General features: G+C 37.8%; 1 protein-coding gene and 1 non-coding gene across 4 annotated transcripts in view; both read left to right on the top strand.

The window, feature by feature from the left end:
- The window catches only part of CDKL3 (cyclin dependent kinase like 3), a 36,670-nt gene extending 18,369 nt beyond the window's left edge, over nucleotides 1-18,301 (top strand). For all 3 annotated transcript variants that reach the window (XM_054717838.1, XM_054717836.1, XM_054717837.1), the window contains exons 7-14: nucleotides 2,621-2,709; nucleotides 6,915-7,068; nucleotides 7,160-7,488; nucleotides 8,665-8,758; nucleotides 13,257-13,419; nucleotides 14,667-14,764; nucleotides 16,947-17,041; nucleotides 17,957-18,301. In XM_054717838.1, the coding sequence (XP_054573813.1) occupies nucleotides 2,621-2,709; nucleotides 6,915-7,068; nucleotides 7,160-7,488; nucleotides 8,665-8,758; nucleotides 13,257-13,419; nucleotides 14,667-14,764; nucleotides 16,947-17,000 (981 nt within the window). In that variant the 3' untranslated portion in view covers nucleotides 17,001-17,041; nucleotides 17,957-18,301. The remainder of the gene's footprint in view (nucleotides 1-2,620; nucleotides 2,710-6,914; nucleotides 7,069-7,159; nucleotides 7,489-8,664; nucleotides 8,759-13,256; nucleotides 13,420-14,666; nucleotides 14,765-16,946; nucleotides 17,042-17,956) is intronic.
- LOC114233489 (U6 spliceosomal RNA) lies at nucleotides 2,896-3,002 on the top strand. Its single transcript, XR_003619626.1, has one exon. It is a non-coding gene; the product is annotated as a U6 spliceosomal RNA (small nuclear RNA).
- Nucleotides 18,302-23,048: the final 4,747 nt, after the last annotated feature.

Below are 23,048 nucleotides of genomic sequence, written 5' to 3'. Positions count from 1 at the left end.
CCAGCCATGGGAGTTGCGGTACGATGGGAAATATATACAGTCATGTGCCACATAACATTTTAGTCAACCACATACTACATATATGGTGATCCGTTAGGATTGTAATGGAGCTGAAAAATTCCTAGATTGTTAACCTAGCTGAAAAATGCCTAGTGATGTTGTAGTCATTATAAGGCCAGATCATAGCATAACTCATTACTCATGTGGTTGTGGTGATACTGGTGTAAACAAACTTACTGAGCTGCCAGTTGTATAAAAGTATAGCATATACAATTATGTTCAGTACATAATACTTGATAATAAATTACTGGTTTATGTAAAAAAAGAGAAATTTAAGCTTTTTAAAAGGTATCATACTTTACACACTATTATGTAACCTGTTTATCTTCACTTAGCATTATAATATTATAAACATATTACCATATTAGCAAATACAGAACTACATCATAATTTTCTGTAGTTGCATAGTGTTTCATTGTATGACTATACCATAGTTTATTTAGTTGATCTTGCAATTTTGGACATTTGTTTTCAGCTACAATGAACATCTTTTATATCTGTCTTTCTGAATTTGCTTTATTTTTGTTTAGAATAAATTTCTAAAGTGTGAGTAGTGGGCGAAGGGTTTATACTTTTTTAGAATTTTTGTTGTATTTTGCTATTTTTTTCTCCAGAAAGATTTTACTGATTGATACTCAAGTTCTCTCATGTAGCATTGGATATAAATTCCCACTCTTAATCTAGCATTAGATGTTATAATTTTGAAAAATATTTGCTGCTTTAATAGACTAGAAATAATCTCTCTTTTTTTGTTGTTGTTAATCCTCACCTGAGGATGAGTGGAGGAGGAGGGAGTGGGGTCGGGGGTAGGAAGGTGGAGGGGAGAAAGAGAGAAAGAGGGGATCAAGCCTGCAATCCAGGTACGTGGGTACATGCCCTTGACCTAGAATTAAACCCGCAACCCTTCGGTGCGTGGACTGGCACTCTAACGACTGAGGAACACAGGCCAGGGCTGTATGTTTAATTTTTTAAAAAATATATTTTTTTATTAATTTCAGAGAGGAAGGGAGAGGGAGAGAGATAGGAACATCAATGATGAGAGAGAATCATTGATCAGCTGCCTCCTGCACACCCTGCACTGGAGATAGAACCCACAACCTAGGCATGTGCCCTGACTGGGAATTGTACTGTGACCTCCTGATTCATAGGTGGATGCTCAACTACTGAGCCATTGGGCTGTATGTTTAATTTTTTAAAAAAATATATATTTTATTGATTTTTTACAGAGAGGAAGAGAGAGGGATAGAGAGTTAGAAACATCGATGAGAGAGAAACATCGATCAGCTGCCTCTTGCACACCCCCTACTGGGGATGTGCCCGCAACCAAGGTACATGCCCTTGACCGGAATCGAACCTGGGACCCTTGAGACCACAGGCCGACGCTCTATCCACTGAGCCAAACCGGTTTTGGCTGTATGTTTAATTTTTAAAGGAACTGCCTGTTTGTTTCTCAAAGTATCATATTTTACATTTTCCAAACCAGCATGTTTTTAAATTTTCTGAATTATACTAGAGGCCCAAGACATGAAGATTCATGCAAGAATAGGCCTTCCTTTCCCTGGCTGCTGGCACCACCTTTGCTCCGGCCCGGATCCGTGTTTCCGCCTTCGTTCCAGCCAGAGCCGCCTTCAGCCTCTCGCCTTGTCGTGTCAATTTGCATATTCCCTCCTTATTGGCTGTGGGTGCCACCAACTTTGTTGCAGAGTTATGGTCAATTTGCATATTCTGTCTTTATTAGATAGGATTATTCATAGAAGGACTAATTTAACTGCCTCTAATAGGCTATGACTTGCACAAACCTTTCAGTATTTTTCTTAGTAAGTTTTATTGATGGATTACTATTATGTTTTAAAAATAAACATATGTTTAGCTAATTGCAGTTTTAAGGATCTAGGTATTCCCACATTATAAAGTAAATAATGGACTCAATTTCACGTTTGAGTCAATTTCTTTTATTGTAGTAAAACACACACATGAACTCTATCCTCTTACCAAATTTTATTTTTTTTAAATATTTTGTTTTTATTGTTTCTTAGGGAGAGAGGGAGAGGGATAGAGAGTTAGAAACATCGATGAGAGAGAAACATCGGTCAGCTGCCTCCTGCACACCCCCTCCTGGGGATCGAGCCTGCAACCAAGGTACATGCCCTTGATCAGAATCAAACCCAGGACCCTTCAGTCCGTGGGCCAATGCTCTAGCCACTAAGCCAAACCAGTTAGGGCCTCTTACCAAATTTTAAAGTGTATAGTACTTTCCAGGCTGATAAGAGAGTCAATAGGACCTAATTAAATTTTTGCGAATGCCAGCCATAACCAACTGGCTTCTGTTTTGACTAGAATCATAGGGCATTTAACCCCTAATAATGCTTTACAAGTACAAATTTCTTAGGAAAATAAATGGTCAGAACTCATTGTCAGATATTCCTGAGGTCTAATTCCATCTTTTCAAGAATGCTATTAGCTCTGGGTAATTAATTACTTTTATTCTTGTCAAATAAATTAAACTTTTGTTTCATAGAGTTCTATTAAAAGCTTATTTAATTTTGTTTTTATTTTCTAGGCTTGTTTACAAATTGATCCTGCGGAGAGAATATCATCTGCTGATCTTTTGCATCATGAGTATTTTACTAGAGATGGATTTATTGAAAAGTAAGCATTTTGAGTGAATGTAGACTTCTAAGTGTTTTGTATTAGGAAATTTTACTAGCATGAAAATTGCTACATAGGTTATTGTTACACAACAGAAAAATTCAATTTAATGAAAACTTACTGAGTTCCTATGTTGACTAGGTATATAGTAGACTTACAGGTGTCATAATAATAAAAATAATTGCAGTGCTCGCCTCAGCAGCACATATACTAAAATTGGAACAATACAGAGAAGATTAACATGGCCCCTGCGCAAGGATGACACACAAATTCGTGAAGCATTCCATATTTTTAAAAATATTTAAAAATAATAATTGCAGTTAACATTAATTACACATTGCTATATCCTAGGATGTGTGCTAAGTTCTTTACAAACATTTGCAATGGTCATCATTGGCCAGAAATAACATTAAATAAATAATCAGTGATTTCTAACTTTTTTCCCATTTGGACCTCTGACTCAGAATAGTCTGTTTTTTCCTGTTCTGCTACCATTTCTGATATATACGTTAAAACTAAGATTATAGCCCTGACTGGGTAGCTCAGTTGGTTAGAGCATTGTCCCGATATGCCAACTTTGTGGGTTCAATTCCCAGTCAGGGCATATACAAGAAGCAACCAATAAGACTTCCTGTCAAAATGGCAGCTTAGGTAAATGTGGTACCCAAATTCTTCCACAACCACATAAAAAATACAACTAAATTAGAGAGCAAACATCATTCAGAACTGCCTGAAATATAGCTCAATGGAAGTTCTACAAATAGGGAGTTAAAGAAGAAGCCACATTGAGACTGGTAGAAGGGACGGAGACGCGGAACGGGCTGATCCCACATCCAAATGCGGCAAATAAAAATTGGGAGGGATATCTCAGCTGTGGAGGTCCCTACTGAGTAGTGAGGGGTCCCAGCCCCCCAACCCAGGGTTCCAGTGTCAGGAAGACAAAAATAAAATAAAATAAAATTAAATTAAATTAAAATTAAATAATAAAATAAAATAAAAATAAGAAGGTCAAACTAAAACTATCTCCCTTCAATGTTGATATTCTGTTACATTTTGTATTGAAAATATTTTTCTTCTTTATATATATATATAAATATATATGTTATTGACTTCAGAGAGGAAGGGAGAGAGAGAGAGAGAGAAAGAGAGAGAGAGAGAAACATGAGTGATAAGAGAAAATCATTGATTGGCTGCCTCCTGCATGCCCCCAACTGGGGATTGAGCCCACAACCCAGGCATGTGCCCTTGACTGGAATCGAACTTGGGACCCTTCAGTCTGCAGGCCGAAGCTCTAGCCACTGAGCCAAACCAGCTAGGGTGTGAAAATATTTTTATGGAGTAAGATTTCAGAAACTTGTCAGTTTATCTTTTAAATGCTATTACTTTAAAGAACCGCAAAAAGGACAAAGGGACCTGAGTTTCCCTTAAAAAGAATAGTATACTTATCAAAATTAAAAGCAGTATTTGTATTGAGTAAAGTTTGCATCACAAAAGAAATCTAATTTTTCTAAGTCTATTTTGTAAAAGTTTTTAAAAATCTTTATTGTTGAGAGTATTACAGATGTCCCCTTTTTTCCCCCCATTGCTCCCCTCTACCCTGTTCCTGCCCCACCCCAGCCCTACTGTCTAGGTCCATAGGTAAGCTCTTTGGTTAATCTCTTCTTGCTCCCCCTCATCCCTTTCCTCTGAGATTCATCAGTCTCTTCCATGCTTTCATGCCTCTGATTCTATTTTATTCACCAGTTGTTGTTTTTTTTCATTAGATTTCTTGTTCATTTACTTTGATTTTTAGATTAAGTTGTTGATAGATATGTATTTGTTGCCATTTTATTATTCACATTTTTGAGCCTTCTTCATCTTCCCTTCTTCTTCTCCTCCTCCCCTCTTTCTTCCCCCTCCTTCTCCATTTTCTCCTCCTCCTCCTCCTCCTCCCTCTTCTTCCTCTTTCTCTTCCTCTTAAAGAATCCCCTTCAACATTACAGGTTTGGTGGTGATGAACTCCTTTAGTTTTTTCTTGTTTGTAAAGCTCTTTATCTGACCCTCAATTCTAAATGAGAGCTTTGCTGGGGTAGAGTAATCTTGGGACCCTTCAGTCTGCAGGCCGAAGCTCTAGCCACTGAGCCAAACCAGCTAGGGTGTGAAAATATTTTTCTAGAGTAAGATTTCAGAAACTTGTCAGTTTATCTTTTAAATGCTATTACTTTAAAGAACCACAAAAAGGACAAAGGGACCTGAGTCTCCCTTAAAAAGAATAGTATACTTATCAAAATTAAAAGCAGTAACTCCTTACTATCCATCACTTTGACTATTTCTTGCCACTCCCTTCTGGCCTACAAAATTTCTGTTGAGAAATCGGCTGACAATCTTATGGGCAATCCCTTGTAGGTAACTAACTGATTTTAAGATTCTCTCTTTGTCTTTAACTCTTGGCATTTTAAAAAAATATATTTTTATTGATTTCAGAGAGGAATGGAGAGGGAGAGATAGAAACATCAATGATGAGAGAATCATCCATTATCTGCCTCCTGTACACCCCCCAGTATCCAGTAATTTGCTTGCTTCCATTTCTTTTCCTCCCTATATGATATGTTTCTTTGTCTCTGCATTTTGGCTGCTTGTCTTGTTTATTTCTATGTATTCAGTAGAGCTGCTGTGTCTCCTGGAATTGGTAGAGTGGCCTTGTGTAGTAGGTGTCCTGTTGGGCCCAGTGGCTTAGCCTCCCAGTCACCTGAGCTGGATACTCTAGGTGTGCCCCTAAGTGGGCTGTGTGCACAGTCTTGTAGTTGACCCTTGATTGCTGTTGGCATCACTGGGAGAAGTTGACCTCCAGACCAATTGGCTGTGAGGACGAGCTGTGACTAAGGTGGGAGAGCTGTTGTATAGGAAACACCCCTATGGAGCAGGACTTGCTTCAGTGGGGCTTTGGTACTCACTGAGTCTGCCTCTTGAGTGTTGCTTGTGGATGTGTAGAGTTATACTGGTAATCTGCTGTGGCCTGAAGCTGCACTGGCTCTAGGGCCTCCTGGAAGGTGTAGTCAGCCACTGCCTGGGGCCACCTGGCAGGAGCTACAAAGGGATCTTCAGATGGCTGCTATTTGCTATTTGTATTGAGCTTAGATGCCAAGGTGAGGCCCAGCTGTGAAGCAAGGCAAGCTGGTGCTAGTGCTGGGTCTTGGGCCTTTTTTTGATAGGTTTGGGGCAAGCTGTCACCAGCTGCAGCTTTTTTGAGAGATTTTAGCCAAGTCTGAAGCCTGAGCCAGAACAGGCCATTCATATGGAAAAGCTGCTGTAAACAGCTTGGGTGGGGCTGCAAATTGGATAGGGCAGGGTCTCAGGGAATCCCCAGGGTGGAGCAAACAGTGTGCTCCAGGCTAATGGAGAGTCAGACATGGCTTCCAGTCAGCCCTGAAACAGGGGAGGTCCCAGCACAGGAATGATGACCCCTGTGAGCAAACCCATCTGGGAGAAAGCCACCCCTGAGTTTCTGCCCAGATGCTAGATAATCCAGTTCTTCCCCATATCTGTTTGGGTCGCCCTGGCGCTGGAGCTCAGAAGAAGCAGGACCAGGTAAGTTTGTGTTCAGGCCCTTTAAGGGGAACACCAGGGATTCCAGCAGCCTCTGATTCCCTCAGTCTCAATCCCTACTGGTTTTTATAGCCTGTAGTTTCGGACACTTTCTTCCCAGCTCTGGAACCCTGAGCTGGGGGTCTGGTGTGGGGCTGGGATCCCTTGCTCCTCATGGATGGCCTCATGATTAAAAAAATGACACATGTGGGTGTCTGACCAGCCTGTTCCCCGCCTCTGCCCCTCTTACTAGTCTCAATGTGCTTTCTTCTTTACTTCTCTAGTTGTAGGACTTCTATTCAGCTATCTTTCAGGCAGTTCTGAATGATATTTGTTCTGTATTTTAGTTGTAATTTTGATGTGATTGTAGGAGGTGGCGAGTACAGGCAGTTACCTATGCCGCCATCTTGGTTCTTGCTGTAAAAGTTTTATACAGTAAATTCCCATGGCAAAATTGAAAGATGGGTCTTTACCAGGAAGAAATTTGTATTAGGTAAATAAATATTGGGCTATTTTGGGCATGCATTCTTGATTACTTATTTATTCTGTGGTTGAAATGTAAATTAATTGATTAAATGGTCTATTAAAGATAAAATTATCTACATAAATAGATTATTGATTAATATTGCTTGTTTTATCAGATTCATACCAGAACTAAGAGCTAAATTACTACAAGAAGCAAAAGTCAATTCATTCATAAAATCAAAGGAGAATTCTAAAGAAAATGAACTTATAAAAGATGAAAGAAAAACAGTGTATACTGATACTCTTCTACGTACTTCACTTTTGGGAAAGGTAAAAACTGTTTTTCTTTTTAGTCAGTGACATAGTTAAGCACACTAATGATATAAATTACAGACTCAGATTTTGGATGTATCTATTCCAGGAAATGGAAAAAGAGAAAAAGCCCAAGGAAATAAAAACCAGAGTTATTAAAGGCAAAGGAGGAAAAGTAGATACCTTAGAACCAAAAAAGACAGAGTATGAAAGTGGACATTGTCAATCAGATGCAATTGAAAATGCTCATACTGTGTCTCAAAATATAAAATCTGTAATCAATGAACCACCAAACCCTGCCAATCCCAGCACTAACTCTATTGGCATGAAAGACAATCCACATGCTGGAGGTAATATGATGATGCCACCCATCAACCTAACTAGCAGTAACTTGATGGCTTCCAATCTCAATTCAAATCTCTCCCACTCCAATGCAAGGTGAGTTCTAACAGAAAAGAGAAGAAGGAAATGGACCTAAGTAATATAATTTTCTATATAATAGTATTTCAAAGAATCAGATTCATAGTATCTGTATGTAAACTGAATTTGAAGACATATTGAAATTATAATCATACAATGGGCCATTACTGAGTCCTTCTTATAAATACTGTAGAAGAAATTAACTTTTCTCGGCTATACAGAAGTTTAATTTTTCACTAATGCTTTTTGGAAAAGCCTCAATTTTCCAACAAACAAACAAACAAAAACTGAAACAAAAAAACACACACAAAAAACCTTAGAAACATTTCTTCTCATTTGGAGAGAAAAAAAGGTGATATGTCCTAAGTCCTGGTATTGACCTGCCTTGGTATAACAAAGTAAGCTTTATTTCTGTATTAGAGCGAATTCTCTAAATGGAGAGAGGGTAGTTGAGAATAACCTTTTATAGTCAAATAGTCTTTCAAGGTCAAATATTTTTGGAGGAAACCAACATATTGGGCTAGTTTTAGCTACTAATACAGATTGAGAGAATGGTGCATCAGTCTCTTAATCAAGGGCAGTGTGAGGGATGGCAGGGTCTGTCTAGTAAGGCATCAGGGCCAGTTCTAAATTTAGGGAAACTGCTATATATATAGATAAAGAAGGAGACTAGGTTCAATATCCCAAGCTGATCCTACCAGGCTGATTAGGGCTATACCTGGGAAACTTAGTGCTCTGCAAAGGTGGGCAAGTGGACGTGTCTAGGTGGACATGTCTATGCCAGTCGAAAGGCTCAGCAGGTTACAGACAGCAAGAGCTCAGTTGTTCTTGAGGTGACCCAAAAACTATTGCTGCAATAACCATGGTTGTAAACCAGCTTTGGACAGCAAGTTCAGAAATTCAGAAACCCAGAAATTCAAAGATCCAGGTTCAGATCAGATAGAAGGGACCAAGTGGGCCAATTGAATAACCCTACAATATAGTTACCACTGATGTTAGCCATAACTGAGTTGTTCTCCTCCTCTCTGTTTTCACCTCTCTACTTAGAGCAATTGGCACTTAAAGACTGACAATTGTATTTTGGCACTCAGTGTTCTAACTAGACTTCCATGGTATAACTTATTCATTGTTGAATCTAAAACAGGAGCACTTCTGGGGAGTTCTAATAACTATTTACTTGTTTTTAAATAATAGGTTAACTGAAAGAGCAAAAAAGAGACATACTTCTTCACAATCTATTGGACACGTTATGGCTAATAACAGGCAAGAGGATACAGGTCCCACTCAAGTAAGGCAAGAAGCTAGTCATTAAATTATGGCCTCTTTCAACATTATTCCTTTAACTGGTCCCCTTGCCCTTTTCTCCATCTCTGGGGCACTAATATTTTTTTAATGTACTTTTAGTTTCCTTTTTCCCCTCCTGAGATGAAAATAGCCCATCATTTCCTTAGTGTCTTCACGATTTTAGTTAATTTCTTTTAACTTGATTTGTGTATTCAGTGTGTTACTTGGAGGGTGTGTGTGTGTTAAAATTTTCACCTTTAAAAGTCACAAGACTTGTTAAAAAATTTATCTTTATTGTTGAAACTAATACAGATGTCTCCCTTTTTCCCCCCATTGACTCCCTGTATCCCGCTCCCCACTTCACTGGCCTTCACCGTACTATTGTCTGTATCCATGGCTTGACTTTTTTTTTTCACCTCAAAAATGTTAATACCTTACTTTATAGATTAAAGCAATTGCCAAAAGGATACATTTTACTTTTCACTAGAAAAAAATAATCAGTGTTGTTCATTCCCTCATTTTTTAACATAGGAAAGTACTATTCAAAAATACCCAGAGGTGGAGTTGCTGGGTCTTTGTCTATTATTATAAATAACCACAGTGTTATTTATAATAATAAGACATTGGAAACACAAATTCATCCAAGAGCAAGTGACTGGTTAAGTACATTAGAATATATCTACACAATGGGATACTATATATTACATCGTGGAAGATTGTTCATTAATCTAGGAAAGTTTTTCTTTTCCTTTTTATTAAAAAGTTTTTTAAAGGGTAGTCTTTTTTAATATTTTTATTTATTGATTGTGTGTGTGTGTGTGTGAGAGAGAGAGAGAGAGAGAGAGAGAGGAAGGGAGAGAGAGAATGAAGAACATAAAATTGTTGTTCCACTTATTTGTGCGTTCATTGGTTGATTCTTCTATGTTCCCTGACCAAGAATCAAACCAGCAATCTTGGCATCTTGGGATGATGCTCAAACCAACAGAGCTACCCAGCCATGGCCTTTTATTTTTAAACTTCAGTTGACCTACAATATTACATTAGCTTTAAGTGTATAACCTTGTGATTAGGCATTTATCTAATACAAAGTGATCACCCCAATATATCCAGCATCCATCTGACACCATACATAGTACAATATATTCCTTATGCTGCACTCCACATGCCCATGACCATTCTGCAACCACCAGTTTTCATTTCTGAATCCCTTCATTTCTTGCACCCATTGCTCCAACCCCTCTTTCACCTGACAACCATCAAAGTGCTCCCTGCATCTATGAGTCTGCCTCTGTTCTGTTTGTCTATTGTGTTTTCTAGATTCCACATATAAGTGAAATCATCTGGCATTGTCTTTCTGACTAACTTATTTCACATAGCACAAAACCTTCTAAGTTCATCCATATTGCCACAGATACCAAGATTTCATTTTTTTATGGCCAAATCATATTCCATTGTATATATGCACCATTTCTGTTTGTTTGTTTGTTTGTTAATCCTCACCCGAAGAAATATAGAAATATATATAGAGAGAGAGATGCACATTGATTGGTTGCCTTCTGCATGCACCCCGACCAGAGCTGGGGGTCGAGCCTGCAACCTAGGTATGTGCCCTTGATCAGGAATCCAACCTATGACCCCTCAGTGCACAGGCTTGTACTCTAACCACTGAGCAACACCAGCCAGCGTGCACCATTTCTTTTTTATCCACTCATCTATTCCATATTTTGGCTATTGTAAATAATGCTGCAATAAACATATGAATGCTGCCTGGCATGCGTGGCTCAGTGGTTGAGTTTTGACCTATGAACCAGGCGGTCATGATTCAATTCGGGGTCAGGGCACATGCCCAAGTTGTGGGCTGGATCCCCAGTGTGGGGCGTGCAGGAGGCAGTCAATCATTCTTTCTTGTCATTGATGTTTCTATCTCTCCCTCTCCCTTCCTCACTGAAATCAATAAAAAGAAATATTTTTAAAAGTCTAATAAAAAAACAACATATGAATGTGTATGTCTTTTCGATTTAGTGTTTTGGATTTTTTTTTATAAATACCCAGAGGTGGAGTTGCTGGGTCTTTGTCTCTTTTTTTGGCTTTGTTTTAAAGTCTATTTTGTCTGTTATAAGTATTTATACCCCAGCTTCTTTATTTTATTTCCATTTTCATGAAGACCCTTGAACATTTCATATAATACTGGATTGGTGGTGGTGAACTCCTTTAATTTTTCTTGTCTGGAAGCTCTTTATCTGTCCTTTGACTATAAATGATAGGTTTGCTAGGTGGAGTACTCTTGATTGTAGGTCATTGCTTTTCATCACTTTGGATATTTTGTGCCAATCACTTCTGGCCTGCAAAGTTTCTGTTGAGAACTTAGTTGACAATCCTATGGGAGCTCCCTTGTAGGTTACTAACTGCTTTTCTCTTGCTGCTTTTAAGATTCTTTCTTTGTCTTTAACCTTTGGCATTTTAGTTATGATGGATCTCGGTGTGGGCCTCTTTGGGTTCATCTTGTATGGGACTCTCTGTGCTTCCTGGACTTGTATGTCTGTTTTCTTTGCCAGGTTAGGGAAGTTTTCCATCATCATGATGCAAATGTTGGTGTGTTTGAAGTTGTCCCAAAGGCTTCTTACACTATCCTAATTTCTTTGGATTCTTTTTTCTTTTTACTATTCTGAATGGGTGTTTTCTGCTCACTCGTATTCTAAGTCATTGACTTGATTCTCTGCTTCATCTACTCTACTGTGATTCCCTGTTACTTATTCTTCATTTCAGTTAGTGTATCCTTAATTTCTGATCGGCTCTTTTTTTATGGTTTTCATATTACTTTTTATGCTGTTGAAGTTCTCACTAAGTTTCTTAAGTATCCTTATAACCATTTTTTTGAACTCTGTATCTGGCAGTTTGCTTGCCTCCATTTTATTTGGTTCTTTTTCTGGAGATTTCTCCTGTTCTTTCATTTGGGACCTGTTTCTTTGTCTCCTTATTTTGGCTGCTTCCCTGTGTTTGATTCTATGTATTAGGGAGAGCTGCCATGTCTCCTGGACTTGGTAGAGTGGCCTTGTTTGGTAGGTGTCCTATAGGGCCCATTGGTGAAGCCTCCCCAGTCACCCAAGCTTAGCGATCCAGGTGCGCCCCTGTGTGGGCTGTGTGCAATGTCCTGTTGTAGTTGAGCCTTGATTGCTGTTGGCACATCACTGGGAGAGATTGACTCCCTGAGCCAATCAGTTTCTAGGACCAGCTTGAAACTAAGGGAAAAGGACTTTGCTTCAGTGGGGTTTGATGCCCACTGAGTCTGCCCTTTGAGTGTATCACTAATAGAGGTGGTTGGGTTGTAATCTGCTGTGGTCTGAAGCTACCCACTGGGTCAGCTACCACCTGTGCCCTACCTGGGGCAACCCAGCATAAGAGCAATCTGCCAATGGCTGTTATATATGCTGAGCTTAGAGGTGCCCAGGAGAAGCCAAGCTGTGATCCGAGGCTGGCTGCTACTAGAGTCAGGCGTGGGGCCACTTAGCAAAGATATGGGGTACACAGAGGCCAGATGCTACTTGTGAGATTTTAGGAAAGTCTGAAATGTGAGGCAAGAGAGGCTGTTTGTATGGAAAAGCCACTGGAAACAACTTGGATGGGCCTACCAGCTGGGTGGAGTGGGATTTCAGGGAATCACCAGGGCTGGGGAAACATGTTAGCTAGATTGATGGAGACTCAGATATGAAGTCGGCCTGCCAGCTCTGGGGGGAATGAGCAGAGGAACAATGGCCTCTGCCAACACTCGAGTCTGGGAGAAAGCTGCTCCTTCAGCCTTCACCTTGAAGCCAGACAGTTCAGTTAACCTAGGAAAGTTTATCATCTGTTGTCAAGTGAGCAACATCAGAAAACATAAAAGGTTTTCCAGAATGCTGAGTTCACAAGTAATTTATTTTACTTTTGGGTTTTCCCAGTGTCCAGAGCACATTATTTTTAAATTGAAAAATAGTTTTTAAAAATAACAATATGTTTTTATTTATTTTAGAGAGAGAAGAAGGAAGAGGGAGAAAAAGAGAAACATTGATCGGTTGCCTCCTATATGCACCCTTACTGGGGATTGAACCCACCACATGGGCATGTGCCCTGACTGGGAATTGAACCTGCTATCTTTTGGTGCATGGGATGATGCTGAACCAACTGAGCCACACTGGTGAGGGCTAGAAAAGTAAATTTTTAATAAAACGAACTGAAGCAATTTGTCCAAAGTCAGAGTATAATGAATAGGATTAAAAATTAAAAATTAAGATTGTGGTTCTCATGGTCAAGACTATTATTCTCAGAATATTCAATATGCTAAAAATAATGATTGCTTTATGAAACTTTTATTGAACTTTAATCTGTTTATATATTTATTGGTATTCTCTTTTAGAAGACATTGTTATGCATACCTTATACCATCTGAATGGCTAATAATTCTAGGCTTGTCATTGAATAGTTACACATTTTTCTTCAAATTAATTCTTGCTTATTTGTTTGTTTAGAGCCAAATGGAGAAAGGTATATTTAGTGAGCGGACAAGTCAAAGTGACCAAATGGCAAGTGGAAATAAAAGGAAGCTGAATTTTTCCAGACCTGATAGGAAAGAATTTCACTTCCCCAAATTGCCTTTCATAATACAATCAAATGAAATGAAAAGAATGGAAGGTACATAATTGTTTCGTAGCATTATAATTCTCCCAATGTTATCTTCCACAAAACCTTTTTTGTAACATAACTTACATGTTATAATGTGATTTAGGTAGAAAGTAGTAAATTACTGTGAAAAATATTTTCAGCAGATGAGGATTTCTCCCCCCGCCCCATTATCAAATAAGGGGTGAGATTTAAAGGAGAAAATTTTAAAAGTTAAATATTTCATTAGCTCAGTATTGTTGAAATGTTTAGAACAGTATTTGAAGAAAGTGGTTTTGGTTCAGTATATGATCTGGAACAAATAAATTTCCTATGTTTACCTATGATTATTTGCCCATATAATGGCAGGAATTATATATGAGCTTCAGGAATCCAAGGAATTAGTAGCTTAAGATTTATAACGGCCCTAACCGGTTTGGCTCAGTAGATAGAGCGTCGGCCTGCGGACTCAAGGGTCCCAGGTTCGATTCCAGTCAAGAGCATGTACCTTGGTTGCAGGCACATCCCCAGTAGGGAGTGTGCAGGAGGCAGCTGATCCATGTTTCTCTCTCATCATGTTTCTAACTCTCTATCCTTCTCCCTTCCTCTCTGTAAAAAAATCAATGAAATATATTTTTTTAAAAAAGATTTGTAACAGGTATTGATTTCTTAAAATGAAACTCATTTTTAGCAGAGTAAATGTTATGTTCTTTGAAGAACAGTGACACCTTGCGAAAACTTAATATAATAGCAAGAATATAGTACTTGTACAGTTCAAGAGGAATTATCCTATCCATTTAACAATTATACTCAGAATTTTAAAAATACATGTCTTCTTTTTTTTAAATATATATTTCTTTTGATTTCAGAGAGAGAGGAGAGAGAGATAGAAACATCCATGATGAGAGAGAAGCATTGATTGGCTGCCTCCTGCACACCCACCACTGGGGATCAAGCCCACAACCGAGGCATGTACCCTTGACCGGAATCGAACCTGGGACCCTTCAGTCTGCAGGTTGATGCTCTATCCACTGATCCAAACCGGCTAGGGCAACACATGTCTTCTTTTAATGACATATTATTTATAAAGTTATAAAACAAATAATTTATGATTGGTGCACTTTACCATTACAACTCATAATTTGTTCAGTTCCTTTACAATAAAGTAAGAAAGTGACCTAAGTGGCCATCAGAATTTCCATTTGAAACTCTTAAAAAGGAAAGTAAAATTTTAATGTAAGAATAATAAGTTGTCATTGTTGTATATATTTTTGCAAAAGTTAAACAGATAAAAGTGCCGAAGAGGGAATCAAAGAAAATAGATTCATCTAAAATACCAACTTTACTTAATGGGGACCAAAATCAAGAAAAACAAGAGGTAAAACATTTTTTGTTTATAGCTTTAACTAAGGAATGCTGTTTAGAATCCTTGACTTGGTGTGTAAACTTAGTTATTATCATTGGAAAGTTATGTAAAAATTAAACATTCTGTAATCTTTGAATATGAGAAACCGATATATATATTTCCAGAATAACTACTTACTAAAGGTTTTATAACTTTCTTGGGGGGAGGGTAGTGAATACCAGCCTTTATTTGAATGTTGAAGTGATTAGAATGTTGTACTCAGGGAAAGGAGTATGTGTTAGGTGTATTACCAAGCATTGGGCAAGTAACCTATGCCAGAGGAAATGAATAATGGTATAAACTTACGGTTATACTGGCCACAAGAACAGATTTGTCTTGAGCCTCTTCCTGTTTTTTTGTGTTTATTTTACCCCTACAATTTGTTTCCGAATATCTTCTGTCTACCTGCTGTCCTATTTTCACAAATATTTGCTCTTAGCTAGCTATCAGATAATCTTGTTGAAATGTCCCAGCCCCAACCCACCAGAGAGAGTCTTGAATTTTATTTGGAAATCTGAAGCCCTAAACATCCAAATGAATACTCTCTAAAAGTATTCTTTTAAAAGAAGGGGATTGTGCAGAGCACCCACTGAATTAAATCACATAGTTAGCCTTCTATTTTCGTGAGGTCAGCAACTTTGTTATCTCAGTTTCTTATTTTTAAAATAAAATTGATTACATTTTTTAAAATAATGGTTCACTGATTTTTAGAAAGAGGAAGGGAGAGGGAAAGAAAGAAACATTATTGTGAGAGGGTTGCCTCCTGCATGCCCCCTACCTGGGATCAAGCCCCCAACCCAGACACGTGCTCTGACTGGGAATGGAACCAGCAACCTTTCAGTGCACAGGACAACACCCAACCAACTGAGCCACACAGACCAGAGCTTGATTACATTTTTATTCGTGATAAAATTAGCACATACCTATCAAGGAAATATGAGTAAATTAGAAAAATGAAGAAACTCTGATCTGAAACTACTTATGAAGGTATTTTAACTAAGTCTGTTCAATCTCTACAACATTCAAGTAAAACAGTTATCAGACACTGTTAGGTATATTTTTTGTGACATTTACTAGTGTACTTTATTCTTGGTCTAGAACTTGTTAAGAACTCTCAGTTTATTTTGCAGAATGGAGAAATTTTCTAGATAGAACATAAAAGCCATTAGTGGTCATCTTTTAGTTAATTATAAAAAGTAATAGGGTTGCTTTAAACTTGGGTGACTTGATGTTGAACAACACACCATTTGCACATATTTTGAATGATTGGTGAGTTAGAGCTCCTGAGTTTGGGCATGTTAGTAATGTGCTATTATGTATTTATTCCACTGTCCTCTGAGAGCCCCTCTGGCACTACAATTACATGCCAATGCAAAAAGAAAAGAACTCTTAAGATAGTTCTGTAATTTTAAAATACAACAGTAAATAGGAAGGGAAAATTCCGTCTTGCTCATATGCTGTAGAACTTCTAAAAAGATGGCATTTTAAAGAATGACCTTGAAACAGTTGTAGTTATTAGAAATAATTACCAAAAAAAAAAAAGAGAAATAACCAGAAGTTACCAATGGTGGTTGTATTTTATTTGTATTGCCCATTCAAATGCAGTTTTGACAAGTGACTGAAATTGCATCTAAGGCTATTTCAGACACTTATAATAAATTAATGTCAGAATTGAGAATATTTCCTAAATTTTGAATTGGTAGTTTGTTAGAGCAAAAAAACAATATCACATGTCTTTAAAAACGTAAGAGGTACTAGCAACGTATTTGTTTTATTCTTGGCTCTGCCATTGACTTGTTTTTGAATTACCTAACCAGATCCAGGCACTTCCCAGTTGTACATTAAACTCTTTTAGGCATCTTAAATGGATACTGAAATAGCACATGCATGCATTGAATAGACTCTATGATCTAGAGAGAAACCCTAAATTACTGCTAAAGAGTGATTAGGAATAGAGAGAAGTGCCCATACCAAAACTACCTTCAGCTCTGTTTCATGATGATAATGAAGAATACTTTGCTAGATAGTCTCCCTGCACCTTATGAAACAGCCTCCAGGTGCAAAGCACAAGTACTTATCTGTGGCTGTACGTATTTCTTTAGCCAAAGACTCACCATTTCCTCAATTAAGGTCCTTGTTTCTATTTACTTTTTAGAATACAGGAAATGCACAAACTGAAAAGAAGAAGAACCTGCCAGATGTAGAGTAGAAAATGCAGCAGCTGAAAATTCAGGGAATCCCAGAATCACTGTATGGTTTTTTAAAAATACTTTTAAAAATATTACATGCAAAAAATGCTACTAGATAATTCTACAAATATATAATAAATTCTGTGTAGTTATATGTATATTCACCTAAATTTGTTTTTAAATTTATTAATCTTTAAATTATTTATGTTTTCTTAATTTGAACATTAATTTATTTTAAAAAAACTGCTTGACTGGTACATCCTAATAAAACTAAAGCTTATATTAAGTCATATAATTTTTATTTATTTATTTTTATTTTTTAATGTTTTTACTTATTTTAGAGAGAGAGGAAGGGAGAGGGAGAGAAAAATAGAAACATTGATGAGAGAGAAACATTGATTGGCTGTCTCCTGCACCTTCCCCTCCCCCACAATTGGGGATCAAGCCCAAAACCTGAAACCGGATCATGTGCCCTGACTGGGGAATCGAACCAGTGACCTCTTGGTGCATGGGATGATGCTCAATCCACTGAGCAACACCGGCTGGGCAAGTCATATAATTTTGATGATAGATTATCTCAGTCATGTTTGATTAGTGGTCATTCTTAGCTTAGGCTCAAAACTTTGTGATTACAGAAGGAAAAAAATTCTAATTTGTAATAAAATAAGATTCCAATGTCTGGGAGCACCAGATATTTCTGAGCAAACAAATATATTTGATAAGAATGAAACATGGGTTTGATTCTATGCTGAACATTCTGGAACAGCATTTAAACATATCATGAAGGTTGTGTTTAATAAGGATGGAAATTGAGCAAAGCATTGAAGCAAATCTTTTGGCTTGACCAGCATGTCTATCATTTAGTAGTTTAATAGACTATGTTGTTACATATAATTTAACATTAATAGGCAAAGTTTTGGCAATATATATTTACATTCTTATCTCTGGTTCTTACTGGCTTGGTTTCTAATTTTAGGGTGGAGATGGCCATTGTTCGGAGAAGAATTTGAAGAGGAGCAGATTCTTTTTGGGTAGCGTCTTTTAAATCTTAAAATCCAAATTGGCAAGTCTTCCCTTTTTATTTTATATACAATAGAAATGTAACCAGCTGTAAGTAGGCCATTCATCTGCATTAGCATCATCCAACTTAATTTTGTTAGCAAACCATTCACTGTTTTCATCTTTCTTCTAAGAATTCTGTTGATGTGATGCTCTGATTTGGAATTAAAGTCATCTGTCTTCCTGCCTCTTTACTTGCCATGATTACTGAGTAGGTAACACATCCTGTCATATGACACACACTGTACTTATCATACTGATCTCTGCCCTCTGCTAGCCACATAACTTTAAATGTCAATTATTCCCTAGAATGCTCGGGCTTTCTGAAGTGAGTTCTTCATGAAATATCTGACCCATTGTTTTAAAAGCTATTCATTAACATTAAATGATTAAGCATATGTTCTGTTAGTCAGCTGTGGAAGTATTATAAAATATCTGTAAATTATATGGTATTTAAATGTTAAATTCTTTTATCCTTTTAAACAACTACCAGCACTCTTTCAGTTTTCTGGTTCCATCAGATAGTGCTTTTTATGTGCTACAAACTTTTTCTATCTAATAAAACCCAATTATATACAACCCAAAAGAAGAATAGTGCCAAAATTCTCAATTGTCCTATTCTTAAAAAAACAAACAAAAAAACAATAAAATGGGATTATCTGGTGTTTTACCAGAATGCTACCTGATTTTTTATTTACTAAAAGTAGACATGAAAAACAAAGGAAAGCATAATTTTTATTATAATATTATAATCTTTTATTTATTAATTAAATTTTTTTTATTTTAGAGAGAGAGAAACATCAATTTGTTGTTCTACTTTATTTTTAATTATTTTTTATTTTTTCTTAATCCTCACCTGAGGATATTTTTCCATTGATTTTTAGAGAGTGGGAGGGAGGAGGAGAGACAGAGAATGAAACATCAAGTATTTGGGCTCAGTTCTTAGTCCTATTCTGTTTTCTATCTACACTCCCTTGGTGAGCTTATCCAGATAATAGTCTTAAATACCTTTTATAATTTTTTATTTTTATTTATTTTTAGAGAGAGAGGGAGGGAGAAACATTGATGAGAGAGAAACATCATTGATTGGCTGCTTCCTGCATACCCCCTACTGGGGATTGAACCCAAAACCCAGGCATGTTCCTTGACCAGGAATCAAACCAGTGACCTCTTGGTTCATGGGTTGATGCTCAACCACTGAGGCATGCAAGCCAGGCTTATATACCATTTATATACTGACTAGAGGCCCGGTGCACAAAAATTCGTGCACTGGGGAGAGGTCCCTCAGCCCGGCCTGCCCCCTCTCACAGTCCAGGAGCCCTCAGGAGATGTCCCCCTCTGCAGGAGGCAACTGGGCCGATCAGGGGAAGGCGCTGCCCCCATCACCCCGCTGCTGCTGCCACTGCCGGCCACCGTGGCTCCTGGTCCTCCTTGGCCCTCACTGGAGGGACGTCCAGAAGACATCTGGTCTATCCAGTCTAATTAGAATATCACCCTTTTATTAGTATAGATAACTTTCAATTCTCTGTCTCTAGACTTGACCCCTACACTCCAGACTCAGATTTCCAATTGCCCATTCGCCAGCTCCACTAAAATATATAAGTATCTCAAACCTAACATGTCCAAAATTAAGGTCCTAATCTTACTTCTGCCTGTGTTTTCCCTATCTTAGTTAAGGGCAACTCCATTCTCCCAATTGCTCAGGAGAAAAACCTTGTAATAATCCATGACTTTTCTCTTTCTCTCATGCTCCATATCCTTTCAACTCTACCCTTAAAGTATTTCCAGGATTTGACTACTTTTTACCCTCCTGCTATTCACAACATTTCTTGTTTATATTTTGTAGTAGTATCTTAACTGATCTCTTTGATTATACCCTTGTTTAACCTTCATTCTTTTACCAACTCATTGCCTGGGTGTTTTGTTTGAATACATTCTTATTGATTTTTAGAGTGCGAAGAAGAGAGAGGAAGAGAGAAGAACATTGATGTGAGAGGGAAACATTGATTAACTGCCTCCCACACATACCCCCACCGGGGATTGAACCTACAACCTAACATGTGCCGTGGCCAGGAATCGAACTGTCCACACTGGCCAGAGCCTGGTGTTCTTAATAAAGTTTAATGTGCTTGGCTACGTGTCACTGCTGTGCTCAAAACCCCAATGCTTCTCATTTCACTCAGAGTAGAAGGCACAGACATTACAGTAACCTCTGTGGCCCTACACAGTATGCCTCTGGCCCCTCTTTAACCTGATTTGCTGCTCTCTCCCTATTGCTCATTCTGTTCCAGGCCCACTGACCTCTGCTGTTCCTAGCTATGTTCCTGCCTTAAAACCTTAGTTTTTGCTATTTCCTCTGCTTAGAAATTTCTCCCCAGGTGACTGCATGATTGATTCCCTCCTTCACCTCCTTCCTATTGTTCATGACAACCTCTTTACTGGTTTTTACTCATATATGAAGACTTCTATACCACTTTTACTTAAAGTTACAACTTTTCCCATTCATAATCCCCTTTTACTTTTTCATATAATATTTCCCTACCTAGCAAGCTATGTATTTTACTTATTTTTTTTATTAATGGTTTCCCTCCACGAAAATAGGAACCACCTGAAGGTGGGGGTTTAGAGTTTTGTTTGATGCTGTATTCCCATGCCTAGAACAGTGCCTAGCATGTATTGGCACTCAATAACTTTTGTTAATGAATGAATGAATTTATTAAGCACCTTATATAGTAATCACTTGAAAAATATGGGATGGTTTTATTGGTAGAATATGCTCTCTATAGCAGGCTATTATTCATTGTTCAAGGACTAAGTAGCAGTGATCCGACATGGAGTTTAAAGGTGAAGAAGATCAGCTGAGCTTACAGTTTGTTAGTATTTTTTTTTATTGTTTAAAGTATTACATATAGTAGTACATATATCTCCTTTTTTTCCCCCATTGACCTTCTCCCAGCCTCCTCTACCCCCTGTTGCATGCCCTCATCCCACCCCCCCAGTGTCTTGTGTCCGTTGGTTGTGCTTATATACATGCATACAAGTCCTTTGGTTGATCTCTTCCTGCCCCCCTCCCCAATACTCCCCAGCTTTCCTGCTGTAATTTGACAGTCTGTTCGGTGCTTTACTGCCTCTATATCTATCTATTTGTTCATCAGGTTATAATGTTCTTTATTTTCCATAAATGAGTGAGATCATGTGGTATTTTCCTTTCATTGCCTGGTTTATTTCACTTAACATAATGCTCTCTAGGTCCATCCAGGCTGCTGCAAATGGTAAGAATTCCTTCTTTTTTATAGCAGCGTAGTATTCCATTGTGTAGATGTACCGTAGTTTTCTAATCCACTCATCTACTGATGGGCATTTAGGCTGTTTCCAAATCTTAGCTATGGTGAATTGTGCTGCTATGAACATAGGGGTGCATATATCCTTTTGGTGTTTCTAGTTTCTTGGGATATATTCCTAGAAGTGGGATCACTGGGTCAAATGGTAGTTCCCTTTTTAGTTTTTTGAGGTAACTCCATACTGTTCTCCACAGTGGCTGCACCAGTCTGCATTCCCACCAGCAGTGCACAAGGGTTCCTTTTTCTCCGCATCCTCGCCAGCACTTGTCGTTTGTTGATTTGTTGATGGTTGCCATTCTGACAGGTGTGAGATGGTACCACATTGTCGTTTTGATTTGCATCTCTTGGATAATTAGTGACTTTGAGCATGTTTTCATATGTCTCTTGGCCTTCCTTCTGTCTTCTTTCGAAAAGATTCTATTTAGGTCTGTTGCCCATTTTTTTTATTGGATCATTTATCTTCCTTTTATTAAGTTGTATAAGTTCCCTGTAGATGGTGGACATTAAAACTTTATCAGTGATAACATTTGCAAATATGTTCTCCCATACAGTGGTCTTGCTTATTGTTTTGTTGATGGTTTCTTTTGCTGTACGAAAGCTTTTTATTTTGATGTAGTCCCATTTGTTTATTTTCTCTTTAGTTTCCATTGCCCTAGGAGCGGTATCGGTGAAGAAATTGCTTCGGCATATGTCTGAGATTTCTCTGCCTGTGGATTCCTTTAGTATTTTTATGGTTTCCTGTCTTATGTTTAAGTCCTTTATCCATTTTGAGTTTATTTTTGTGTATGGTGTAAGTTGGTGGTCTAGTTTCATTTTTTTGCATGTATCTGTCCAATTTTTCCAACACCATTTATTGAAGAGACTGTCTTGACTCCATTGTATGTTCATGCCTCCTTTGTCAAATATTAATTGAGCATAGTGGTTTGGGTCGATATCTGGGTTCTCCGGTTTGTTAGTATTTTAATGAAGGAATTGAAACTTAATTACAGAAAGATAACAGAAGGATGCATGTTAGGAACAGAATTCCATGGAATATCAGATAAGTTAGAAAAATTGTTTTTTAGAAAGTAAAAAAGAGAAAGAAGACAAGGAAATTCAGATAAGGCAAGTGAAAGAGTAAATAGAAATAATGCTCTGCAAAGTGAGTTACAGTATATGGGTCAGATTTTCACATTTTCCACCTAAAGTCACCACATTCCTTTTTTTTTAGCCACTGTGTGTCAGGGGACCAGGAAAGTCTTAAATTAATACACTTAATACTTGCTATAGAGTGGGAAATTGTGTTAAGTACTCTCAGTGTTATGCAGGTCTCTCTATTAGCTCTCGGCTTAGAATAAGTGAAATGATTTCTTTGCTTAGTTAAATGGATACATAACAGAATTAAAAGAATAAATGAACCTGTGAAATGAAGTTTGCCTGAAATTGACTTTCAAGTTGACTTTAAGGTTCTTGCTGTTACAAATTAGCTTTCATTTAATGCATAGCGGTATATAGATTGCAGGTATCCAGTGGCTATTACATAGTTTACATGCCACTCTTGCCAAAGAGTAAAGGTGAATCTGGTTTTCTTTGAAGTCAAATAGTCCTAACCTCCTCCAGAGGGAGCTAAGGGCCCAGCTTTTTCAGGACCTGGAGACAGTCTCTGCCCTGGTGTAACTGGACAACACT

The sequence above is a fragment of the Eptesicus fuscus genome, chromosome 6 (genome assembly GCF_027574615.1).
Source record: "Eptesicus fuscus isolate TK198812 chromosome 6, DD_ASM_mEF_20220401, whole genome shotgun sequence".
In the NCBI taxonomy this organism is placed as follows: domain Eukaryota; kingdom Metazoa; phylum Chordata; class Mammalia; order Chiroptera; family Vespertilionidae; genus Eptesicus; species Eptesicus fuscus.
The sequence above is the reverse complement of the archived record's forward strand: the minus strand, read 5'-3'. Positions and strand labels throughout refer to the sequence as shown.